The sequence below is a fragment of the Scatophagus argus genome, chromosome 1, assembly GCF_020382885.2.
Source record: "Scatophagus argus isolate fScaArg1 chromosome 1, fScaArg1.pri, whole genome shotgun sequence".
Classification (NCBI taxonomy): Eukaryota; Metazoa; Chordata; class Actinopteri; family Scatophagidae; genus Scatophagus; species Scatophagus argus.
In genome coordinates this window covers 17387949-17413528 of record NC_058493.1, presented here as the reverse complement: position 1 = coordinate 17413528, position 25580 = coordinate 17387949, and the positions used below count along the sequence as shown (strand labels likewise).

At 42.0% G+C, this 25580-nt stretch overlaps 1 protein-coding gene across 2 annotated transcripts in view; it reads right to left on the bottom strand.

Annotated features, from left to right (window-relative positions):
* The window catches only part of dennd2b (DENN domain containing 2B), a 43997-nt gene that overhangs the window by 3787 nt on the left and 14630 nt on the right, over positions 1–25580 (bottom strand). For both annotated transcript variants that reach the window (XM_046388020.1, XM_046388013.1), the window contains exons 3-16: positions 23137–24399; positions 21444–21589; positions 15983–16104; positions 15087–15302; positions 14590–14686; positions 14377–14421; positions 13837–14021; positions 12549–12658; positions 11222–11291; positions 9190–9267; positions 7762–7902; positions 7510–7658; positions 1605–1782; positions 127–168 (exon numbers count right to left, since the gene is read on the bottom strand). In XM_046388020.1, the coding sequence (XP_046243976.1) occupies positions 127–168; positions 1605–1782; positions 7510–7658; positions 7762–7902; positions 9190–9267; positions 11222–11291; positions 12549–12658; positions 13837–14021; positions 14377–14421; positions 14590–14686; positions 15087–15302; positions 15983–16104; positions 21444–21589; positions 23137–24399 (2842 nt within the window). The remainder of the gene's footprint in view (positions 1–126; positions 169–1604; positions 1783–7509; positions 7659–7761; positions 7903–9189; positions 9268–11221; positions 11292–12548; positions 12659–13836; positions 14022–14376; positions 14422–14589; positions 14687–15086; positions 15303–15982; positions 16105–21443; positions 21590–23136; positions 24400–25580) is intronic.

Below are 25580 nucleotides of genomic sequence, written 5' to 3'. Positions count from 1 at the left end.
AAACTAAGGGACATAGCCATTATCTTGCAACTGCCACTTGTGGCCACAGTGGCCACTGTTTAGCTAATGTCACATAGCCTGCTTTAAGGTCAGTTTTTTCCTTGTTTCATAAGTCCATGGACTAACCTGTCGAATGAATCGGTCGGTTCCTAGGTCAACCATTAAAGCCTGGGAAAAGGAAAACAAGAGCAAATTATTATTCAAAATGATTTCCTAATTTTCCTAATTTTTTTTTTTTTTACAAGTAGAACTGTTTATACTATCACCTTCAAAGAAGCTACAACACAAAAAAATTGGATATAAAACACATTTCTTAATGAGGATTGTTTTGAAAATGTGTTCATAGGTCAGTCAGCAACAGAAAGAGTGATGTAAACAGACAGCAGATGTTGACAGCTCATTAGCAGGTTGGTGTTAACTGTGATTCACACCATGAAATCAGCTCTCTTTCTGGGAGACATGCATACAAAATAACACGAAACTTCAAACAGCCAATCGCGTGCAATCCTGTTACCTGTGTAAGTAATAAAAGACGAAGCTTCACTGGGCCTTCTCTGCCAAAATATTTAATTTGAGCCAAAACTACTTAATTTTACTTTATATATACACTTGTGAATGCTTTCACACATGTACATACAGTATAATATAATGTATCACGGGTGTTTTCTGAGTCAGAAACACTTCAACGACGTATGAAAAAAATGCATGGCTTGACTTTCAGTCAATTGTTGTTATTCACAAATTAATCTTCCACTTATCTTATTGATTAATCAATTTGTCGTTCAGTCTGTGAAATGTTAGTAAATCATGAAAAGTGTCCATGACAAATTCGCAAAACCATCAGAGATTTTTTAAAATGTCAAAAGATATTGGGTATATTTCATAGAAGAACACGAAAATCAGAAAATAGTCACAATTGTGAAGCTGAAATCAGTGAATTTTTTTCCATCTGTATTGTGTTGCCATTTCATTTTCTGTCAGTCAGCTAATTGATAAATCGACTGATTGCAACAGCTCATTCAACACATTAATGAAGAAAAGAAATAAAAAGTAAAGCTGCGCTGATCAACAATGTTAATGTTACAAAAAGAGGTTATCCAGTAAACAGAAAATGATCAGTCACACTCTGCTGTTCGCATGGTTAAAATATGTCTGTGTTGTGCTTACAGCTTGTTTCTTTGCCCAAAAGTGGCCGACAAAACAATTAATTAATTAGTTCTATTCTGAAAGGTACTCCTTCAAAATGTGACCTCAGCTCTGAATCTTTTCCTCCTGTTGGAAGTCACCTGGCTGGTTCCCTCATATAACAAGACCAGAGGCAGAGGAGGTCAAACACAGCAACGGTTGGCCAATTTATAATGGAATTACTCTGAATCTGTATTGTTGTAATTTATCAGCCAGGAGACTAATATCCACTATTCCAAGAAACTGTCTCCAGTTTGAGAAAGACAAGAGGAAAGAGACAGACATAAACAGATAAAACCTGGGGAGTTTAAGATGAAGAATGCGGGAGAAATCTTTCTGAAATGTAAAATTCAGGGCCGAGAAAGCAAACTGCACCCAGAGGCGAGCGGTCAGAGAGGATGCAGAGACGGCGCACTCACCTCTTCCACGGGCAACTCCTTGAGCTTCGGCAAAGAGCTGGACAGCAGCCCCACCAGGAAGGGAGTGGGGCAGCAAACGATATCCAACATGGAGCCCGGCAGCACGGGGATGAACGTGTGTTGCCAGGAGAAGGGGTAGAGCAGCGCCACCACTGCATGCATGCAGCTGGACAGAGTACTGATGATGGGAAACCGAAAAGGACACACATCATCAGTCACCTTCACACTCACACAACAGAGGCCACAAAACACAAAACAGGGCACATGAATGTTTTTCCACACTCAAATGGGAGTGGTGGCTTATCTGGTAGCAACATTTTCATAAAAAATACAACCTACTGCAGTGATGGACTTTTGTAATGTGAAACAAATAAACATCACTCCTTAAAACATTTCAGTAATTCATTAACTGGGCGAAATACCAAACTATAAGAGCACAAACAGCATATTTCCATCGCTAAGCTCTTAAGTTCAGTGACTACTTGATCCATTTTTCCTTGATAAAGCTAATCTTACACAAGCCATAACAGCACAGCTACGAACGCTGGCTTTTCTGGCACGTTTTTCTCTGTGCAGCTCATCATCTGTTGATCCCCCCCCCTCAGAGTTTAACACCATCTACTACAAGCCACAATGAGTATGAGTGAACCCAATAAAAAGCATTATTGTGACATTGCTCTTTGTCTGCAGGGGTGGCGTGACTCTGACATGTTGCTATAGTTAAGCTAGAGGCTTGTTGACGCAATACCAAAAAAGCACCAATTTCGGTTTGACTCCAACAGCTGTGGTATAAAAATCGAGATCACAAATAGCAGCCCGTCTTTCTCACGATCCGTCGCTTGTTGACAGTGGCTGACCCTCCTCCCCTCTGTCCTCTACATACTGTCCAATCCATGTACACAAAAAGAGTGAAAATAAACTGTGGGTCCAATCACACTCGCACACACACACACACACACAGTGGAACACTAAATCAGTATGGATCAAGCACAAGCCCAGGGATCAAACATGGTATGCAAACGCACCCCCCACTTGAGATACATACACTCACACATATCCAGAACATCCGAGTAAACAGAAGTGACTCCCTTTTATGTAACCTCATTTACAGTGAGTTTCAGCTTCAGAAACTTTAAATCCAGTCTGGAGCAACATACAGAGGACAGACATCAGCACCCTAATCAATGTGCTGAGATAAATGAAAAACTCACAAACTTTTCCACTCCATTCGTTCAGGCTACATGTTTGCCGCGGGATTTTTCATCTTACTTCCCATGAGTCAAATTGCCAAGATTAAAATGTGTTTTCTTGCCGGGGTAAAATAGAATTACACCAGTAAAAACCCAAAGGCTACAATAACCACAGCGTTCAGTCTTTTTAGGCCCTTTCCAGTTCACTCAGAACATGAAGCACTTGCAGCTTTGCTTTGGCTCGTCTGATTTCCATTTGCCTGAGGAGGGCTTGATAATTCCGAACAGATCCCGTCTCCTGGGTTTGACGAGTTCCAACAGGGAGTGATGGGGCACAAATTTCAGAAAACCTTCGCCACAGGCTACACGCGGCCCTACACACCACTGATACCAGAAGGATCAATTACACTCATTCCCCAACCGCACACTCTTGGGAGAGGATGAACTTGCAATGAAAACACTCCGCACTACCAGAGGTTGCCACTCAACTCTGGAAAGAGAGAGGGACATTCCCGTTAGATCCAGACCAAAACTTCAGATCCTCAGACCACACTTGGGTCATAAAAGAATAAGAATATACTCCCCGGTTTCCATGTCTGGGAGAAAATAGTAAATAGGGAACAAAAAATTAAGCATCCTGAATGAATGATCTGAATTAGATGGCGTCAGCAGAGTGAAACTCAAGACAAACCTTGCTCTTATTTGATTATGCTTTATTGTTTTGGGTCTATATATGTGGTTAAATATTGAGGTTTCATTGTGGTAGTATCACATTCGATTACGATTATGGTGGTTTTTTGCTTTGTGAGAGGAGTGGCTCTGGAAATGGAAATATTGGTCTGAAATTTGGTCAGTCAATCCACCACTTTGGTCCAGATTGAAATATAGGTGCTTAGTGCTAACTAGCAAGTGTTGTCATGCTAAACTAACATGGTAAACATAATAAGACTATCAACAGACAAACCTGTTTATTACCAAAATTATACCATGCAAGCATAAACCAATTCTCAAAGATTCAGTTGATGAATTTCAATCTGATTGCGCACTTAAAAGTCATAGAGATTTATGACTCTGCTCTTGGGAATAAAGTGAGGAACCGGTTCTGCAGAGGTGAGGTCTGTGCAGGGCTGTTATGTGTTGAGGTTTGGGAGCTAATCCTGACATATTAGCTCTCGCAGGTTTGCCAGGCCCGCTTTAGTGTGTGTGAGGCTAAACTGGCAGATACTCCAGGAAACATGGGATCAAAAGGCTTAGTCTGTGAAGCCCAGAGGAGGAGGGAAAATTTCAGCGTCTCAGACAGAGAGAGGGAGGGAGACAAAAGCCTGTATCACCACATGCTTCACGGCTCCACTAAAGCACTGCACTGTGTCTCCTAGCGCTTGGCATGGCTAAGACTGATTCCATAGACAGAGGACAAAGAGGACTAGACTGAGAGTATACTGAACCACCAGCTGTGCTGCAAAGCTTCACAAAAGCATTCTTCAATGTCAAAGTTCTTCTGAAGCTCAAAATACCACCTAGAAATCATATAAAGATGCAGCAGAGTACATAGAGTATAGACCTAAAGGATTCCTGTGACGAGCTGCACATGGTGTATTTTTATCCTCTAGCAGAATGTTTTCTCCTCCCTTAGTCCCCAAATGGTTTTCCCTCACTTCCTGTCTTTAAGGTTCTCCAGCCACCAGCTCTCTGGCTCCTCAGAAGGCTACAGCAGAAGCCATTTTACAATGAGAAATGGCCTCCCAATGGGAAACTCTATGCATGTTCTTATTAAAACCACAATAATGTCTGAGTTTGATCAGTGCTGTCTAGAGAGCAGATGAATGCATGCAGGTGTTTTGAGTCACGTGCGCATGTGAGCAACTACGTGTGGGTGTAAGCATTCACGAGAACGACGCTGATGTAAAAATCAGCTGGTCAGGCACCGGTAATGGCCAAGTCTTTCTCGACTCTTTTAAAAACAGAAACATTTCACATGTTTACAGTGTGTGGATTTCACTCTACCTCTTGAGTTCAAAAGCACATGGGAAACCGGTTAAGCTGTTAAAAGTGGTTTTGGCTTCGCACCAGTTCAGCAGAGCATGTTACAGAAAGCGTTCGAGAATAACGTAAGACTAAATGAAACCACAAAGCAACCACACTTGTTGATTAGAAAAATGCCAGCAGCAGGGGTAACATTTCCTCCTATCTGCTGATTACAGTTACCATTGATCATAATACTGTAGCTGTAAAACATGTCGGTGCCTCCAATTCATTTTCTGACCACTGGATTGTTCCAAAAGTAAAAAAAAGGATACCACAAACTCATACACAGGACACTTTGTATTGTACTTCTCATCATGCATCATGCATTAATGGGAAACCACAGAGTATCCATGCAGAAACTCAAGCAGCCTCCCGCGCCACACAGAAATGAGTTTGATTAATTCACCATGGCCATGAGAAAAGCTTTAAGAAGGTATTTTGATTTGATCAACAGCCTCCCCATGTTTTTACTCCTTCCCTCTCCCTTCATCTCAAACACAGACTTCTCATCTTTCATTCTATTTTCTACCTGAGTCAAAGTACAAGACATCTCTGCAATCAAGTAGCAATTTATACTCTCATTTTGATAGTGACAATTGCGATAAAATATTGCAGGGAAGATGGAAGGATTCAATCATCTTAACAACAGCACCATAACAGGGACAGTCATTTACTTACAAAATGCAATTCACACCTTTACTGTGACAATATGTCGCTGCCATGCCAGGAGATAAATCCAGACCTGCACACACACAGTTTGGTAACCATCCTTAGCTCTAGCCTGAGGACTAACAGAGACTGTTTATTTAAATCTGCAGTGCTAACAAAACCCATTCAGCATCTGCAGGGCAGTTGAGTTAAGCAATTACAGAGTGGCATAGCTGATGATGAATTTATCTGATTATACAGCCAACTTGTTATTACTGGCATTAGAGGGCGAATGATCGCTTTTACAGAAACTGTCTGTTTGGACAGTCGTGTAGAGACAAGAACTTCTCTGGAAAAAAAACGACAAATGTTTAAGTGTAATGTTACAAGTGTTAAGTGAACGTAAGAAACGGGCAACAGAAGACCCCACAAAAACCAACAGCCTAAAATGTCTTTTCCTGCTTGTATTGGATATATATTTCAAGGGAAAGAAACATACATCATGTTCTGCTGGCGAGGTATTTTGGGAATGGATTATGTACCAGAGCCCCAGAGGGAGCAGCTCTTTTATCATAGTCGTTAATGTGGCAGTGAGGCCCTGTCACAGTTTTTAAAAGAAACCAAAACACAGGACCTCTGCATGTACACATGCGTGCTTGCATATCACATACATGCACACACACACACACACACACACACACACACGTACATGCACACACACAAAAGATCATATAGTAAGAACGGCTCCATATTTAAGACACAAAATTATATAACTCACATTTGTAATTTTCTTTTTTGCAGTTATTTCAGTTTTCTGCAACATAATTTGTAGTTTGAAACATTTCAACAGTATTTCTGGATCACAGTAATTTAGCCTTTGGCCAATTTGAATTTGAATGGTGGCTCACAGTGACAATGCTAACATTTAGCTGGTATAACGCTTACCATGTTCACCATCTTATTTTAGCATGTTTAGAGAGCTAATTAGCACTAAACAAAAAGTCCAGCTGAAGCTGATGGGGATGTCACTAGTCTTCCAGCTATTTGATCATAAAGTAAACTTTTGACCTGACGATAACACTTTTTTAGAGAACGGCAAATGCACAGAACTTCAGTGAGTAATATATCAAAAGAAATTTGTTAACCAGTATGTTTACCTCCTCAGCTACAGAGATACTGCATTGCAGATTCACATTACTGCATGTACAGTCAAACCACTGTATTGTGCAAGAAATCATGATAATATTCTATCATGTGTTACCTCATGATTCCCACCCAGTCACTCCTTGATGTTATCATCTCTGGTAATTGGCAGCTTAGGCTGACTTTCTCTAGGGACACAGAGAGTGCCGTAGCTCATATGAGGGGAGTGAACGTGGCATCATAAGTCAAATGGTGACAGTCAGGGCACAGATCACAGAGGGCAGAGTCGCATACACAGGAAGTGCATTCTTTCTCCTCACAGTCACTGCCCCCACTGATGTTTGTTTAAACTGGGCTTTGATACACGGAGAGATTACATCTTCAGTCGAGCCTCCTCCCACTCCACTCTCGCCTCCAATGCTCTAAAAGTACCCCTCTCTTTTCTGTAACAAAAGGACAGACTGGGACACTGAGTCCTTGGAGACTCTTCACGTCTTATTCTCCAAAAGAACAGGGTGGGGCCTGCTCTCCTCTGTCAGTGTTTCCCATTGGTGTGACCCACTTTCTTTCTGGTGTCAAAACAGGCAGCGGATTGACTGACTGACTCAAAATCATAATCAAACAGTTCCATGATTGCTATCAGCAAATTTAAATGAACTTTTGGTATTTGGGGCTCCGAGAGACTACATCATTTTTCTCAGAAAACCTTGTGCAATCTTACATTACAACAAAAATATAGGAAACCGTCTATTCCACAGTAGAATCACCTGCTGATATAGCACAATATTTGTTTTGGCCATGTAAAATATATACAGAGGCTCAAACAAAGACCAAACTCTCACACTCCTCAAATGTAACCCCTCACTGCACAGGGACAAGGAGTATTCACAGTGACTCACCTGAGTTTATCAGCCACAAAGATGACTCTACGCTCAAGCAGCAGGGAGGCGAAGACTCGTATCACCTGCCGTACACTGAGGCAACTGAACAGACTGTCAAAGTCCACGTGCTCCAGTCTGGAGTCGCTGGGTCGCCTCAGCTCAATGACCTGATTGACCAAAAGAAAAAGGGAAATTTAATGTCATCAACATTACAGTTTGTGAATCAAATCAACTGTGAGGCGCATGTGAAAATGATTCAGACTAACTGACCTCATTTCCTGCACCAGGCAGAAAGGTCTTAACTTTGATAATCTTCCCTGGTGCAGGGAAGGGCGACTCCATCAGACTCCTCATGAAGGGATAGACCAGGGCTGCTGAGACACCCCTCCGCCTCTCCACCTCATCCAGTATCTGAACATGGCAGGACAGAGCCCAGTTTCATTAACATACTTCAGTTTAATATCAACAGCACACATTTCTCTGGAGATCTGGTTTAAAATGAGAGGAGCCAAGCGAGACAAAAAAGGTGCACAGAAATCAAGGTTTCTGACCATGACAACAATTAATGGAAACATATTGTTTGGGTTTCCTATGCCTCTGCACCAGCGATAGCTGTCGCCAGAGGAATACTCCGAAGGAACCTCTTCAAATTTGGCACAAACATGATTTTGGGCTATTAAATAAAACTGACTTGACGAGCTTGACTTGTACCGATTGTCTGAAACTCAGTATTCGTTTTCTGTTTTGAAAAATAGCAAATGAATTACTTTCCATGCCTGTGTGATTGGAAAATTCCACCCAGTGTGCCGGTCTGCCTGTTTTGGTCCAGGCTGCCTCCTGTCTGGAAAGCTGATTGGAGAATCACTTGTTTTCAAGGTCATATGATATCACCTCCCTCGTGCTCTCCATCTCTCTGTTTGTCTGTCTGTGTCTCTCACACACACCTCCCTTTGAAATCAAACACCGGCTTCTTTTCCCTTTTATCAAGGAAGCATTTGTAAAAAAAAAAAAAGATTCATTTCGTTTTTTGTCTCAGGTTTACTGCTGTCCTCAAAATGGACACAATTGAGGCTTTCGTTTGCGCTCTTGCATGTGTCAATATCACATGGTTTGAAACTAAACAAACACTGGTGCTGGCAAAAATACTTCTTTGATAAACGAAAAAGCTAAAATTTGTCTGCATGGCACCTCTATTCTGCTTTAACTCAACAACAGAAAAAGAGTTCAGGTTTTCCACTTCAGGATAAAGATTTTCAATGTTTTTCCTAAATCACAGCTCAGTTGCATTTCACAAGGCCTGCATTATGAAACAATGACTATGGTGCCTGTTTGCACACTGTATTTGATAAATAGGCCCACCTTTGTGCTTCAGTTTTATGCAATATAACTGCCACTTTGTTTCAGTCAGGCTGAATCAGTAAGTAATCAGATAAGGCTCAAAAAGAGTGACTGCCCTGCTCTGTCTTAGTACCAATGGGACCAAAGTGAAGGAAACAATTACACTGAGAAAGTTAAAAAACAGACTGAAATATGGTTTACCAATGAACAGCGGAAGGTCTGTCATTTACTTCGGCTGTGAGATGGGTTATCCGCAGCTACAATACCAAACACAGCCTTGTTGCTGTAGCTGTCTGGCTGCAGTACATGTGTTTGTTTGTGTGAATGTGCACACGCGTGCATGTGACAGGCTGAACTCACCGTGGAGAACAAGTCAAAACAGCCCAGTCTGCTGATGACACAGTACACCTCTGGAAGGCGAGGTCCTTTCCCAGTGGGCTGTAAGAGAAAGCAACAGAGAGTCATTGGACACATTGGGAGACATTTATAGGCGTTCTGTAAACTGTCTGCAATCACATTTAAAGGAGTATTCAGGCAATATAGCAAGGTAGCATTGCTCTCCCATGAATCCACACATCTTCACTTTTAGTCTCAAGTATAGGTCAAGTCCCCAAATGAATGACTGGATCCTGCATTTCCCAACTTCTGTCAGAGCCTCCATCCCTGGTAACTGTTCACATCTTTCAAATACCACAACCACAGTTTGAAACACAAACTTTCCTGCTAAAGGTTTGCACTCTCCCAGCCAAAGCTGATATGACCTTGATGACTTAATTAGGGTTAGTTTTCAGGCTTCAGGAAGCTCCTGCAGAGCCACAGCAGTCATTATACCTCTCTTTTCACAGGCTTCCTTAACAAGTAAGTTGAGCTTCTTGCGTAAAATCAGTGGATGGGTAACCCTTTAAAGTTTACAGAACCAGAGCAGGAGAGGATCAAATGTATATCTAAAGAGCTGCATCATTACAGCATGTTATTTTCAATTTATTATTAAGTTATATTATCATCATAATATAACTTGTACTGAGATTGTTTACATACTGTAGGTGAAATCTTAAAATCCAGATCTGAGGTGAAAGTCTTTCATGCACCAGCTTCCTAAGCACAGGTGGTTTATCTGCTCCTGCTGATCGTATCTACCTTCCTCTGCACAGTCACAGACCATTATGTGCTCTGAGACACAGGCCTTCAAACACACAGACACAAGTGAACACAAGCACTCAAACACCAATCCACTTGTCCATATTAGGTATACAATTTTCTCCCCGTTTCTCCTCCGCTTTTCCAAATGGATGATTAAATCAACTATGTGGAGCTTGATTCAAGTCCTCAGGAATGCTTGGTTACTGCCAACGGCTGGTCGGACAGCAGGGAGGAAACAAAGTTACTGAAGGAGAGCGGCTCACCTCTTCCTCTACCTTCATTAAAATCTGCCTCTATCAAGATGAATCTGGGATCAACAGGGTAGAAAAATATTTTTTGTCTGGTCAAAGAATTCACAAACTGTCCCTCTGTTATCCGGCAGATATACACATACGCTGTAATAAAGACGCTGCCAGCAGACCCTATGAAAACACACAATGCAGCGCTGTAAACATATTCAAATATGCCAAATGGTAAACAAAATCACCACCACATTCACAGAATCCCACACATTCATGCTCGTTGCCCACAAGCTAAATGGAAGCTGAACAGAAAACTTCAAAGCCCTCTCCGGCCTCATTATGAAGAGGAAATGATCCACAATGACAAAGTTCGGATTTTTCATGGTTTCTCTTTGTCTGGCCTCTCCTGAGAAATTCTTGTTAAACTGAATGAGTCAATCCTAACTGGGTTTTTTATCATAAATCATAATATTTCTAGGCACTTTATGACAAAGACTGAAGGTCTGCAATGTTAGCACTGACTTAAAGGGTATGTGGGATCATGTGTGATTATATCAAATTCCAAAACACATTTATAATGACAGATTTTAATATTTAATATTAAACCACTTTAATGCATTTTTGCAGCAACTGGAGTCACTGTTCTCAGGCAGCAACGTGGTTTGAATGTTTGTTATTCCAGATGTTTCTGTTTCTAGTGCTTACCAGAGGTATTTCCTGGGCAAACGTGAACAGCAAAAGGCTGAGAAGTCCCTGTGCATGACCATCATGCTGATCAGCACTCATGATGAGATGAGCAGGGGAATATTTTTTGTTTGCCTTTAACAAGTTCTGTTTTGTTTTTTTTTTGGCTTTACATGTTGAATTCCTGCTGACACACTGGATGCTCACGCAACACACCAATGGCCTCACAGGAAAACGATATCACATGTTCACATGTCTGTCACAACAAACAGGGCTCAGCAGGGTGTGAACAGGGAGCAGAGCATGAGGGTTCAACAGTGGCTTACCAGCAGGCGTCTGCAGTACCCAAACCTCCTGCTGCCATCCTCTCCAGTCAACATGAAGGAGAAGGTTTCACTGTAGCAAAACAAAATAAATGTGTACGTGTGAGAATCAACACAAAGACACACAGGCATGTGGACAGTTTGCACAAACATATACATATAGAAGTGAGACACAGAGCCCAGAATAAGGGCTGCACCTAACACCTGCTAGTTGGGTCTTACAGTCAGGAAGTGGTGTAGAAGCTGTAGCACAACGATAAAAGCTTCTATCCTGCATGCGGCCAACGAGCATGGAGGTTTTTGAAAAATAATCGTGAAGATAAGCTGTGTTGATAAGCATCAACAGCATAAAATTATCATTCAAAATATGCTGTGTAGACAGAAGTGATTTCTGTTGTTATCCATTACAGTAAAATTATATCCCTCTTCAACGCTCATTCTCACATTTAGCAGCAGATGAAACTGCACGCTGTAACAACAGGGGAACTCATGAAGGCGGATTTACTCATTACAAGAAGCAGCGCTGAGCCTGTCAAGACAGTTGAAAAATGTCCTTTGTGGCTTTGGAGGAGATTTCAAAAGTCAGAGAGAAAATTACCTCAATGATGTCGTCAGGGGTATCTCAATTACAGAAGGCCACAAGATGGGATGTGTCTGAAAGTTATGTGGGCGTTTACCAGGCAAGGACACTTTGATGAAAGAGAAAAATATTGGATAATCTAATCTATTTATTCATGGCTTTATTCTATGGGCTAAAGGTCTCAGTCTTTGCTGCTTTGATTTTGACTATTCTTTAGTCAAGTCCCCTTTAAAAGACCAGTCCAACACTCACAAACGTCTACCGCCATAAAACTCAGCAGAAGAAGAAGGAGAGGAAAAAAAAATGGGGCAAGGCTGGATGTACATGTATGCGGCCAAAGACATCCCTTATTATTTTCAGGAACAGGGCGGGTGAGGCACTGCTTTCGTGCCGTTGTTTTTATGTCATATATGTAATATTTAACAAGCCAAGGCTTGGGTTAGTGCCTGCACAAACCAGGGAAGAGCTCCCTTATTTCTGAATCTGTCCAGCTACATCAGTGAAGTTTTGTGACGGGTTCACTCGCTCCTTGTGAAAATGTCTTTCGTCAGACGAACGTGCTTATCCCTCTAATGTTACTGCTGTCATTCACAACGCATATTTCCCTGAATGTTACGAGGTCTTGAGGTGGAAAATTAATGAATGGTATCAGTCCCCGCTGCCATTCACACATGGGACCACGCAGAAAATGTTTCCAAACATTTCGGGGATACTCTCCATAGGTGCTTTTAGAAGATATCTCAGTCATACCTGCTGTACTCAGACACTGGACTCCAGTCTTTTGCATCTGGGAAACAGAACTGAGGAATGGCTTTGAGTCTCTGTTCTGCCTCCCTCATCTGCTTTGTGGGCCTCTCTAGCTGTGAGAACAGAGGAGAGAAGAGGAGAGAAGTTTCAGACAGCTCATTACCCTTTCCGATAACTATGTCCTCTTTTTCCAAGATCCTCATGGACGTCAGTGTGACCAATACATGACCAGGCTATCATTTCTCCCACACAAGGTTAAGCCTTTGCCCCCTTCAGTCCTCATTAAGTCAACAACAGAGCAAGTGTTTCCTCTGGCTGGCAGAGACGTACTCATCCCGAGGGACGTCACTGCTGAACCAGATCTTAAATAACTTTAAAAAATATCTTTGAATAACTAAAAACACTTCCCTGCCACAGAAATGGATCCTGGTTATTTTTAACTAAAAACATCCTCCTAACACTCCCTGGGCTGTAAATCTTAATTACCCATACAATTTTACATTGTCAACAACTGGCACAATAAGGTGTGAAAACCTTTTAGATTTTTTATTTTATTTTTTTTTTCAAATTAAACCTTAATTACAGGCATGGCTCACAATCCTACATAAAACAGCGTCATCCTCGTTTTCAGCCTGTAGGAAAACATGATTACAAGCTCACGGTGAAAAAACGCTGAAAAGCCAACGTAATGAACTCTTGTTCAAACATGTTATTTCTAGATGACACCGTGGCCCCGCTTTATCCATGGCATTCATTTTTACAGCTTTCAGGTGACCTAAATATGACTTAACTGGATTATATTAGCTTGTGAAAACTGAAACTCAACCGTTGATCTTGATCACCTTCTCTGACTGTCCAATAATAGTTAACTGTCATTCACAATATCAAGAAAGCTGCTGCCATTGTTGCTGTAAAACCTATTAGGCGTGGTGTGTATGCACATGCACAAGATTTATTTTTTTGATTTTTATTATCTAAATCATTTTATTTATTTCTATTTATTTTAACTACAAGTCAATTAAATTTGGCTTTAAGGTGACCTTTTTCAGAACTTACCATCCATTCTTAAACTGCATTTTATGTGTCATGTGTTATCTGTCAACAGCATTCAACAACAACAATAATAACGTGACTCTGACCCATTGCAAGCTGTGGAAAACAGTCAGCAGCAACATATCTGTGCAACATTTGTGATTTGTTATCCCTGAACTAAAGCACTTAAAACCCTGGTGAGGTCCTTCAATGTGTTTTATTTAGAGGACTGGCTCAGTTACTGCTGTCATGCTTTTACCTTAGGGAACTGGTAGGTGACCTCTGGGGAATAAGAGTTTTTGCTGGGTTTCTTTTTTAGAGAAACAACCACAAAATACTCAAAGAGTTCTCTTTCCTGCCACTCAATGAGCTGCAGCTCCAGTGTGCGGTAGCTGGGGGCCCGTCGAAGGATGGACTGCAGTTTCAACAACCTCTGCGTGTGAGCTGAGGAGGGAAGCAAACATCAATAGATGCAATTCACTGTCTAAACAAAATTCATATTCTGCAGCTCTCTGTGTAAATCTAAGGCTCACAGGCTATAAACCTTCAACCATTCAGGAAGTGAATGGCCTTGGTGTAAGCCACTTTAACTTTTTTCTGAAACAAAGAGAAAACATCTGATAACACTAACTGATAAGTGTTGTGTGGTCTGCTGATAATCCATGCATACGGCAAATAGTTCAGTTACAATGTCGCGATCTATCCGGTCACACAGGATCACTTTTTAATACAAAACTGGGAAGCTGTTGCACAAGCAGTGAGAAAAACAGCCCTGTCAATGAATCCTGTGGTCACTCACCTTTGAACCTGTCATCAGAGTCACTCTCACTCTCACTGTTGTCATCTGGAGGCAGACATGAGACAGACAAAAAAAGTTTTCCACATGTCAAAGGGCAATTTCACAAACATGTGCTTATGTCATGTGGACGACACGGCAAGAAATCTATGTGGGTGGGTGAGACACAAATATTTATCTGGCTAGTGGATAAAGGGGAATAAAGAGAGCCCTCACCTCTCAGAGATGTAGTCTCAACATTGTGCATGGACAGCTTCTTCAGCCTCTTCTTCCCACGTTTAGTGCAGTAAATGGAGTTGATCCTCTGGACCAGCTGTAAACAGAGGAAAGAGGGAATTCTCTATTGGGGAATCTGAAGTGGTGTTTCTTTTGATCCTATAGTATAGAAGAAAGGTTGCTACCTGTCCAAAAATAATACAGTACTGTGCTTTAAGGGTTGTGGAAAAATAGAGCTAAAAAGCATCAAGGCGAGTTCTTGAGAAAAGGTACCACATGAGGTGAAACACTAGGAGTAATTACACGCATTGAGGCACAGTGTTTCAAAGACATCTTTTCCAAACAAAGGAATTACAAGAGATCTAGAGCTGCTCTGGGTCTGACTTGGTCCCTACAGAAACCTGAGCTTGTCAGCGAAGCAGGAAAGGGAAGAGAACACAGTTAGAGCTCAGCAAGGACTTAGTGTAGGTGTTTGTGTAGGATCTAGGAGTGTGTACCTTGGGGATCCTCCAGTGCCTATGTGAGGCCAGGGTATCACTGGTGCTACAGAGGCTATCATCCAGCAGGCCACAAGGTGAAGACGATACACCCTGCGGGGGGAGAAGCAGCATTTCATCGTGGCTGTAGCGTTTGGTCAACTGTGACAGCCTGTGGCTCTTCCTGTCACTCGGACCGGGGAGGCGGAGGGACTGGCTGCTGGGTTTGGAAGGTAACTAGTGAGAGAGAGAAACATAGGAAATGAATCCTGTATGCAATCCAACATTACGGTTTCTAATTATACTTCATTGATATCAGCCTCACCGTTTACTGTTTATGCTCTTTATGTCGTATCAGAGCTGTGTTAAGTTACTGCTAATTAAATGCAGTCAAACAGGGGAATTCAGGGTGGCTTTTATTGTGAAACAGCCGCAAGAAAACAGAAACACAATGCATTTGTCCCTGACAGCAACAAATTAGCAAAAATGCCTCTACAAGACGAGACATTTCTGCATAACCAATAAGTTTAAAATATTGTAGGGACAAAAGTAACAGAAGAAGTTACAACCACCTTGCGTTGTTAGACCTACAACCCCTCAGGAAAATGTATTTGATGGAAGTACTAAACCATGCTCTCACAGCAGTAACCATGAGCGTCTTCCCTTCCAATTGTGAGACAAGTGGTTCAGCGTTGAAGTGAGCAATCCGCAGATGGTGTTTCTGTGGAGAATCTCGGGGTCTAAATATATGAAACCGTTTCCTGTAGTGCCACAAATGAGGTGTGAGATTCTTCAGAAGATCTTGTCCAGGATTCAGCACTGACAGCCAGCAAGAGGACTCATGTTGCCATAGGGAAATATGCTGTATGTGTTATGTTTACTACAGTACCGTTGATCCCAACAGGCTCATGACATACCTGAGGCGGAGAGTTCAGCTTCCTGTCCATGGTGGTCCAACATCTGTTGCTCTCCGCTAGACAGGACTTCCGACCCAAACTCTTCCTCTTCAGGTCAACATCCTCATACGGGTTCTCCTTCTCTGTGGGAATGAAATAACTTATCAGTGTAACTCAAATGTAACGTCAGCAGAGGGGCCACAGGCTGTTCACAGACACACAGATGTTTTCAACAGATGAGGCTGTGGGGTCCAAAAGGGGTAAACAGGGCAGTAAAGGGTGTCAGGGGCACAAGAGGGCCTCTGTCTGGTTAGTCCGAAAAGAGACAAGTCCTGAAAGGTAAGTCAAAGGTCGCTACAAGCCGGCTCAAGTGAACTCCCTTTTTTCAAAACAGTTTCTGTTGGCACTGGGCCCCACAGGCCCCAGTAGGCCCAGCTGAAACGTCTGGACACAATGCTGCTGATGAGTCACTGTCCTGGCATGTTAACTGTTTGCTGTGAGAGATGAGGAGGACAGTCACCGTTACAGACTCCGAATCTACCAATAAAATTGTTCAACTATTGTGACGAGCTACATATTAAAGTACAAATGTTTCTTTTTTTGTCAAATACTGATTTGTAAAAATCCAGAATATAGAAACTGACAACATTTTAATCCCATCTTATGTGCTTAAACATATGGTATAGCAAAATAAGGCATTAGAAATGAAGTATAAACAACACAGATTATATAGATCAGAGACTCAGACTGTTACAGACAAGTAACACTGGTACTACACTACACTGGTACACTGGAGGGTACTTTAGCACAGACTTTGCTACTGCTCTATAGATATACTTCAGTCAATAAAAGATAGCAGAAAAGGAAAGAAAAGGAACATTGCAAAGCTCTGCACAGCTCTCCCTGATGTCACCTGGCAGAGGGCCAACTTCAATAAAGAGAAAAAAAAACTTGTGTAACACCACAGTCCATGTCTATTCAGACATGCACTCTGAGAATAGCTTTTTGGCAGGGTCTGAAAAAGGTTGTGAGAAAGTGAAGAAACCACAGTGAAGAATAAAAACAGAGCCAGATGGCGTCAAAATGCATGAGGGGAACTTTTAAAAGAAAGAAAAGCAGCGTTATCTGTCAGTAGAAAGGGAGAGAACAAAAATCTACTTGGTAGCTGTGTTCCTTCTTCCTGAGTATGTAAGTGGAAAACCTAGTTAACCCAGCATGTCAAACAATGAGCGTGTGTTTTAAAAACATGTAAGATTAACCTACAGGCAGAGCTTTGTTCACCTATCTATTTTTAGGTTAATTATTGAACCTGTCTGAGGTATATACAGACGCCCGTGCACACATACGCAGACAGCATACGCTGCCTGGGATCATTAGAGTGTTATGTTGTGTCACACACAGTAAATTAGCCTACTGGAGTGATTTTCTGTGCGTCATTAAAGCTGAGGAGCAGAATAAGAAGGCTTAGTCTGACCCCATGTTGTGCTGCAACTCCATTAAACTGAAGTGATACTGTAATGAGAGCCTGCTGGGAAAATGATATGTCTGTATAGCTGCTTATGTACTGGAGGGTACTAATCTACTCCTCTGATTACAAACATCCAGATCTCTCTCTCTCTCCCTAACACACCCCCAAACACACAGTATTACGCAGGGAGTGGACACTCCTCGGCTCCACACTGTGATCGTACACATTTCTGTGTACACAATGGACTCTCCCGGCAGGGCGAGGCGCAGAACAAACTATACTAACAATATCAGTGTCAGCTTACTCTATAAAGTGAACGAGCTACAGTTTGGTGGCATGCCAGCCCATTAAGTCACAAACAGAAATGTGAGAAAATAGGTTACTGTTTTGTAATAACATTTGCCTGCACCACAGACCATACAACTGGTCTGCTCATGACCACACTGGAGGAATGGAGTAGTATTTTTGTCATATTTTGCGCCAAAGAATAACAACATTGCGTGTCCAACTGTGCATGTAACTGTCTAAGCGCAACTTAATTAGAATTTGAATTTCAGTCATTTGCAAGAGTTATTCATGAGATTAAACGCAGATAACACTTGAGCAAACACTGTGAGCGAAGGTAACACAAAGCTGGGACTGAATAAGACCAGGACTCTGTGAGACAGACAGCTGAATCATAGTGTAAGTGGAGCACAGGGTGTGACTCATCAAACAGATCAGTCATTGGCACTCTATTTATCAACCGCACTAGTCAAAAGCACTTAAAACAGTCCCCTATCACGGGTTTGTAAAAACACTGCAGCATAGGTTACAAATGACTCCTAAGGTAAATATCTGGCATCAAGCACAGGTGCCAAAAACCTAAATGCTGTGAGTAAGTGTCCTACCAAGACAGCTAAGAAAGCCAAGATGTCCTTGCGGAGTTTCAGGAAATGTGCTGGGACTTCTCTGTTTTAAATGCCTGTTAAAACAGGGGCTCAGAGGGACCAAAGCATGGCTCATTTATTGCTGTGGCTGCCTCTCCCATGGATCATCTGACCTGTAAACCACTGCGTAGCAGTGGTGGAAACCGCTGCTCTCCTCCATTCAGTTTCAAATAGCTGCAAACAACTGGAGCAATTTCAGAATTACTCAGAGACTTTGTCAGGAACAAGCAGAGATTGAACGAAAACTGCAAACTCCACACTCACAGCGCCGGATGAACAATGGGGGCTTTGTTGGGATTCACATGAAAATCAGTCGTGCCCTGAGACTACCGCAAATCATCAGAGAGAGAGAAAAAAAAAGGTTGAGTCTGATACTGATCACTGATTTGAGAACAACATGGCTACTTGTACAAATACCAAGAAGTAATCTAACACTCGCATGAGCCCTTATTTGGTCATCACTGAGCATTTATCATGGCAAATATTTCTAAGTGTGAAAACGTTTTACTGCATCTCAAATCCGAGCTTTATCATGAGACTGTACTCACACTGACACACATTTCCATCACATTAAGTATGCACTGGGGGGGAACTTGCAATTGGACTGGGCAGAAGGCCTGGGGTCATTTGCTAGTGGAAAGGAATTTGGCTCTCCAACATGTCCAGCATTTCACACACACACACACACACACACATATTATCTCAGAGAACATTTGAGTTGATCCTCTGTACAGTGAGATAAACAGCATGTTACTAAACGGGTTATAATGTGAGAGGATGATGCTCGACAATCATAATTTAGCAACAAAAACAAGTCTGTTGTGGCTGGATTACAATATCTTTCTTGACAAAAGAGTTTTCCAGTGCTCATCTTCTATGAATATGTGATAGTAGAGTGCTATATGGCACAACCTGTACAACCACATGTTATCCATTAACCTCACGTTCAGGCTGGGTGTTCATTGACTGCTCCCACACTGAGGCTTCTTCTAAACCCCCACACCTCTACATGAGGCAGCCGCAGAAGGAGGAGCTACCCTCATACTCTTATTACATCAGGCAATGCTGCATGGGGCTATCACTCTCACAAAAACATCTGCATGCTGTCTTCTCGGGCCACTGTTGCATTCACAGTATAATGGGAGACTCAGAACATGAACTAACACACAATTTCTTTTCTTTAAAGTTAAGATCTTCTGCTACAGGGAAATATCATCTTTAATTTAATTTGGCTCTCGATACTTGAAACCAATGGTAAAACTGTCGTTACATCTCCAAAAAAAAAAAAAAAAAAAAAAATACTACAATAAGATTCTATTAAATACTTTATCACAGGTCAGTCTCATTTATGATTTCCTAAGTATGAGTTGAAATACAAGAGTCACAACTAATCACTAGGGAAGACAATTTCTGACGAAAATCCACTAGTGAGGGCTGGATGTGGAGGTACTGATGCTAAACTGCAATGCTGGTTTAAAATATGAGTAAAAGGAATAGTGTTTGAAAGATGTGGAATTTTAACCGTGGAAAAGCAGACACTAAATTGATTTGCTGGATTTTGTTTTTATTGGAAGTGAAGTGAAAGAGTGTGAATAAAGGCTAAAGGCTAGGAGCTAAAGTACAGTGTTCACTTCACTAATGGCTGGGAGCTTAACTACAGGGCATCTTGAATGCGATGGAGCCGATGGAGTATGAATGAATGAATAACTGAAACCTGCGTTTGTTTTTGCTGGTGTGTGTGTGTCCCACACGGCACTAAACAGCTCATGTCAGTCAGGTGTGTTCTCAGCTGCAGACAGTTAGCCGTGGTAATGGTAACTGGTTTGTGTAATTTTGACTCAGAGAGTGAAAACAATGCAGTGCGTTACCTCTGAACAAGGCAGGCTTATTAAAAAACGGTAGGTTGTATTGTTGAAATGATCTCAGACTAAGCATACCAACAAGTGGCTGAAAATGCTGATGTATTATTTCTGTGGATAAAGTTAAAAATGTCAATTCTACAGTGAAGAGAAAACTGGCATTGTCTGTCTTTGGTGAAGAAATTGAAGAAAATGGGAGCTAATGAGCCAGCTGGTTGGCATTTCTGTTGCTTGAGGTCTCTTTGTAAGCCCACTTGCTTACATGCTAGCATGTGTAGAGCCAGTACAAATTTTCCTACATTCTAGAAAGAAATTATGTACATGGAATGACAATGAATGCAAGTTAATGAGCGGATTTTTAGACTTTTCAGAGCTCTTCACTCTCCCAATGATGCCACTCTAGTGCTGAATATTCTGTGTGATGCACACTAATGTAAAAATCTGAGAAGTAAAAGTTTCAGAAAACTGCATGAAACTTTAAGCTCTGATTGCATAGAGTATGAGTATGAGTGTAATGACTGGGAAGAGGCTGAAGATGAGTGGGTTTGGAAGGTTTTCTATTAGACGTAAATTGTGACTAAGCTTCAAAGAAAACATTTTGGTGGTTGAATGGAGTTTTCAGCTGAAAACATGAATGAATTGAAAATGCATGAAAAACTGAAAATGCAAGAAGTTTTTTGAAGATTTTGGGCAGTATTTTTTTGTGGGATAAATTTCCCAGAAAACTCAAAAAAGAAAGACAAAGGCCAAAATAATGTGGTGGAATAATAAAACAAAGAATTCCACTCATAGAAGAACATACTGGTGTTCTTTCAGTATTCACACTCATTTATTTTCATTACGGATTAACCTATTGATTCATTTTCTTGATGAATTAGTACATTTGGTTAAAACAAAAATCAGAAAATAGGGAAAAGTCTTAACCTACAATTTTCAAAAGTCCAAGTTGACAAAAAGTCCAAAACACTAAATATTCAGTTCACTGTCAAACAAGAAACGTGCAAAAATTGACATTCAAGAAGCTGAAGAAGCTATTTTTAGTTTAAAAAGTGACACAATTGATTATTAAAAAAAAACCTGATCAAAAGATTAATTCTCTGTTAATTAGCTTATCTTCACATCCTTATAAACTGTACCCACAAGCAACCCAGGCCAGACAGAAGCCAGGGAGGGATCCAAGAGAAATAAAGGTCCTGTTTCCAGAGCTGGCGAAGCGGTGTGCTTACCTACAATGTCCTCATAGGCATTCTCCTCTAAAGTGCTTTTGGAATTGGGTCGCCTCCGTGCGTCTGCGGTCAGTGTGCCATTCTCTGTAGGTGAGGACGGATATGAAGATGGCAGACTCGTAGCATCCTCCGACTCACACGACTCTCTGGGAAGAAATGAAGAGAGTCAGAACAGACAAGGCTGGGGAAAGATGTTGAACACATGCAAAATTACATGGAGAAAGAGTCAGTAAGAGTCAGTGAGTTTATCTGTCTACCTCAAAGGAGGTAAAAAGAAAAAGTCCAGATGGTATTAAAATAGTCCTTCTTCTCCATTGGCCAGCTTGAAACAGACAGGCTGAGCAGGTGGTTAAAGCGCTTCTAGTGGTTACGAACATACGTCAAAAGCATTCTTATCCCTTAAAAACCTTAAATCATGAGCCACTGTTATGAAAATACAGACAAAAACGGAAACACCGCGATCAACATTTTGCTCCGGTAACGAGGAAATTCCCAAGTAAACATGCAGATATCTTACTATTTCTGTGTTCTTTGCACAATATAAGGCACACAGCACATGCTACATTAGTGCAGGGATCTACAGTACAGTCATGTCGCGCCATCGACAGCTTGTGGCCGTTAAGCTTGGTCTGAAATTGCTGGAGCCACAGGAATGTTAAACACAGAGTCCAAGGGATGAACGTTTAAGGATTTCATCCCTATTTTACATAGGCACAATCTGGGGAGGCCCCACCCTCACTCACTCACTCACTCACTCACTCACTCACTCACTCTCTCTCACACACACACACACACACACAAACAAACAAACAAACAAAAAAAAAAAAACAGAGGATGTCTGATCATGAGAGCTATAAAGTTGAGACTAAAAACAAGAGCAGATTACAGTATCCAAGATCAAACTAATATTTGTGCAAGAAAGGGGCACAATAATCCAGAGTTAGATTACAGTTGTTCCTATACTGGGGTAATTAGAGTATCTTCAGTTACAGGTCAGTTATGAGTGAACTTCTTTTTGAGCATACCTAATACTTGTGAGGAGAGCGTTAAAAATTGCCAGATCAATTTATGGACCAAACTGAATTACCAGACAGAATCTCACACTTCAAATGGTCTGTGCAGCACATCAGTTATGTTTTATATGAGCTGTTTTAATGATAGTCAGCAGGTATTCACCTCATGATATTACTGAATTTGATTAAATAAGGAAAGCTGGTCATCCCCTTTCCCACCAGACTCACAGCTCTGTAACTCATTAAACTGCCACACCAACATAGTAAACACTTAGCCTGCGATCCAAATTCCTCAAAAGACCATCAGATATGTTAAAAACTTTTCAAACTACAAATGAAAAACTTTCCAAAGGAAAAACCCAAGAGGGATGCACCTCCCTTGATACAGTTCCGATACCTTGTACTGATCGATTGCATTGTACTCTCTTTACTTAACCTTGGTGGAATTCACTGTGATAACCTTGAAGTCAGAGAACACGAGTCCACACAGGAACTGTGGCACCAAACTCAGACACTATATGAATTAGATCAGTGGTCAATACATGATCTGCTTATTAAGGTCATTATCAGCATTGATACATAGTAGTTCAATGGAACAGCTGCAGCTCACAGTGACTTGAACTGACTTCCAACAGTATTATGCATTTTCATCTTCATTTAAAGTACACTGATACTCTCACCTGTCCTGGAGTCTCACTGGGCCGCTCCCCTCAGTCTTTACTGTTCGTGTCATGCTGGGCGCAGGGGTCGAGGGCAGAGGTGGAGGAGAATCCGAGACTTTGTTTGGAGGTAGTCCATTGGCAGGCAACGGGCCCTTCTGGTCCCCTTTGGCATCGTACTCAAAAGTGCGTTTGGGTTTAGGCAAGGGGTTGACTGGTGTGCCAACAGACATCTGCTGGCCGGGTGGTTCTGGGCTCTCAGACCTGGCTGAGCTCACACTAAATCTTTGTCGGAGTTTTGAGAGCCTGTCAGGCACCAAAACAGTGTCTGGTTCAGTGGCAACCGAGCAAATGCTGCTGCGCTTACTGGTGCACGTACTGTCAAAATCGTCACCTATCACAAAAGACTTTTGTCTTGTCTTGTCTGGAGCATAGCAGTTATTCAAATAACGTGGAGGGGATGGGTTGGGATTCTCCTTCAGGGCCTGCTCTATCTTTTGTATCCTGTTGAGGACGGCTGATGTCTCTTTCCGAGCAGACAGGGAACGCACAAATGTTCCTGAGGACTCTGACTTGCCCATTCTTTTCTGGAAGCGACCTATGCCGTCTTTGTCTGAAACTCCTTCCTCTTCCTCTGTGTAGGAGCATTCTGAGAAAGCCGTGCTCATCCTGCGAACCCCCTTGAAGTCAAAAGTTTTTTCACTACAGGGAGAAGAGAGCAGGCTGGGGCAGCCCTCACTGCCCCCCACACGCTCTCCTCCTCTTTTATCGAGACACAAGCTCATCCTAGGAAGAGACACCCTTCTGCACTCCCATTCTGAGATCTTTTTGCGGATTGTGGTAGGGGGAACACCTACTACAGAGCGGGTGAGAGAGAGGGTGCGTTTGTGGCTTTGGTTAGAGGGAGGTCCCAGCGAGAGCGTGCTCCAACTCAGGGGCCTACCATTAAGTCTGTCTCCCGGAGAAAGATCCCCTTGTTTCTCCTTCTGCTCCGGCAAGCCCTGGCCTTCCTGACAGGACTTGGTTATGGGCTTATAGATCGAGAGCCTGTTGTCCAGGCAGCTGATGCTCTTTGACTTGGTGAGGCGACCCTGGGAGTCAGTGTCACCCGCAGCAGCACTACACAGGCTGGCTGTCTTGCTGCTCCAGCCAGCACGTACCAGGAACCTGCCGTCAGTCCTGACGTACCGACTCTGCTTCCCTGCCTCACTTTCTCCGAGCAGAGGCTGCTGGCTCTGGCCCTGACCGGCAGAGAGGACGGGACACGGTGATGTCGACTGGCACCTGGGACAAGACAGAGAACGGTGTTAAAGAGTTTGGTCTAGTCCTGCTCTAATTGGAAAGAGTCATGAGATAACTTTTGTTGTGAATAGGCACTATATAAATAGACTGAATTGAACAAACATTTCAATATTTCTCTGAATAAAAACGCTATACATTTCAGCCCAAAAGATATTAATAAACCAAAAGAGGAATATCATAGGAGCTGCCAATAAATCCACTCAACCGTGCAGCATGAAAAGAACCCCAATGTGGAACAGATGGAAGAAAACTGTAAAGAATCAGCTAAAAATTCTGAATTGATTTCCAAGATCAAAGACAGAATGAAAACCTGAGCCACTTATTTAGAACAACCACAGAAAAGTATTCTGTCTTTGGCAGGATGAGATTAAAATAAAGGCCAAAGGAAATACAGACTACATTAAAATGCCACTGTGGATTTTTCCACATAATCAAAATAACATGAGGTGAATTGCTATGTACCTCAAGCAGAAAGCAGTATGCCAAGCTAGATTTATTACAGAGGTCTTACCTGTGAAAGTCTCACTGCTCCTCTCTGGCCCTTAAAACCTTTTCTGATCCATACAGGTAAATGATAGTAGGTGCTACAGTAGTCTCGCGCTCACTACCGACTGCCCCATCATTCACCACACACACACATACACACACGCTGACACACATAAACACTTTCTCACAGTGCTCACCTCCTTCAAGATTTCCAGAATGAGGCAAACTTTCCCTGTAAATCCCTGACACCATAATACTCATAGTCTTTCAGCAACCTTGTCATGACTTGGACTCTGGCTAAGTCTTGCGAAAGTGAAGCACTGGGAGATCTGATGTCACAGCCATGGTTAGAATAACAAGCATTATGGGAGGAGGAAGCTGAGGGCAGCGAACTGTGATCAGACAGTGCAGGTTGGGACAGATCTCGCTTCACACCTTTCTGCCCTTCCCTGGTTTCATTCCTTCTGCTCCAAGATGGAAAACTTTTACAGCAGAAAGAAACCTGCATGACGGATGCATCTTATCATATTTCCCTTGAAGAAATTTGAGAATTGTCTGGAGATTTGCACTGCAAGTTTATAGTGTTTTGAAGTCCAAATGAATTTTAGCACGCAAAACTTTGTCACTGAAATCTGATTCCCTTTAGTTTGGTTAATGAGGAATAACTGAATGTGACT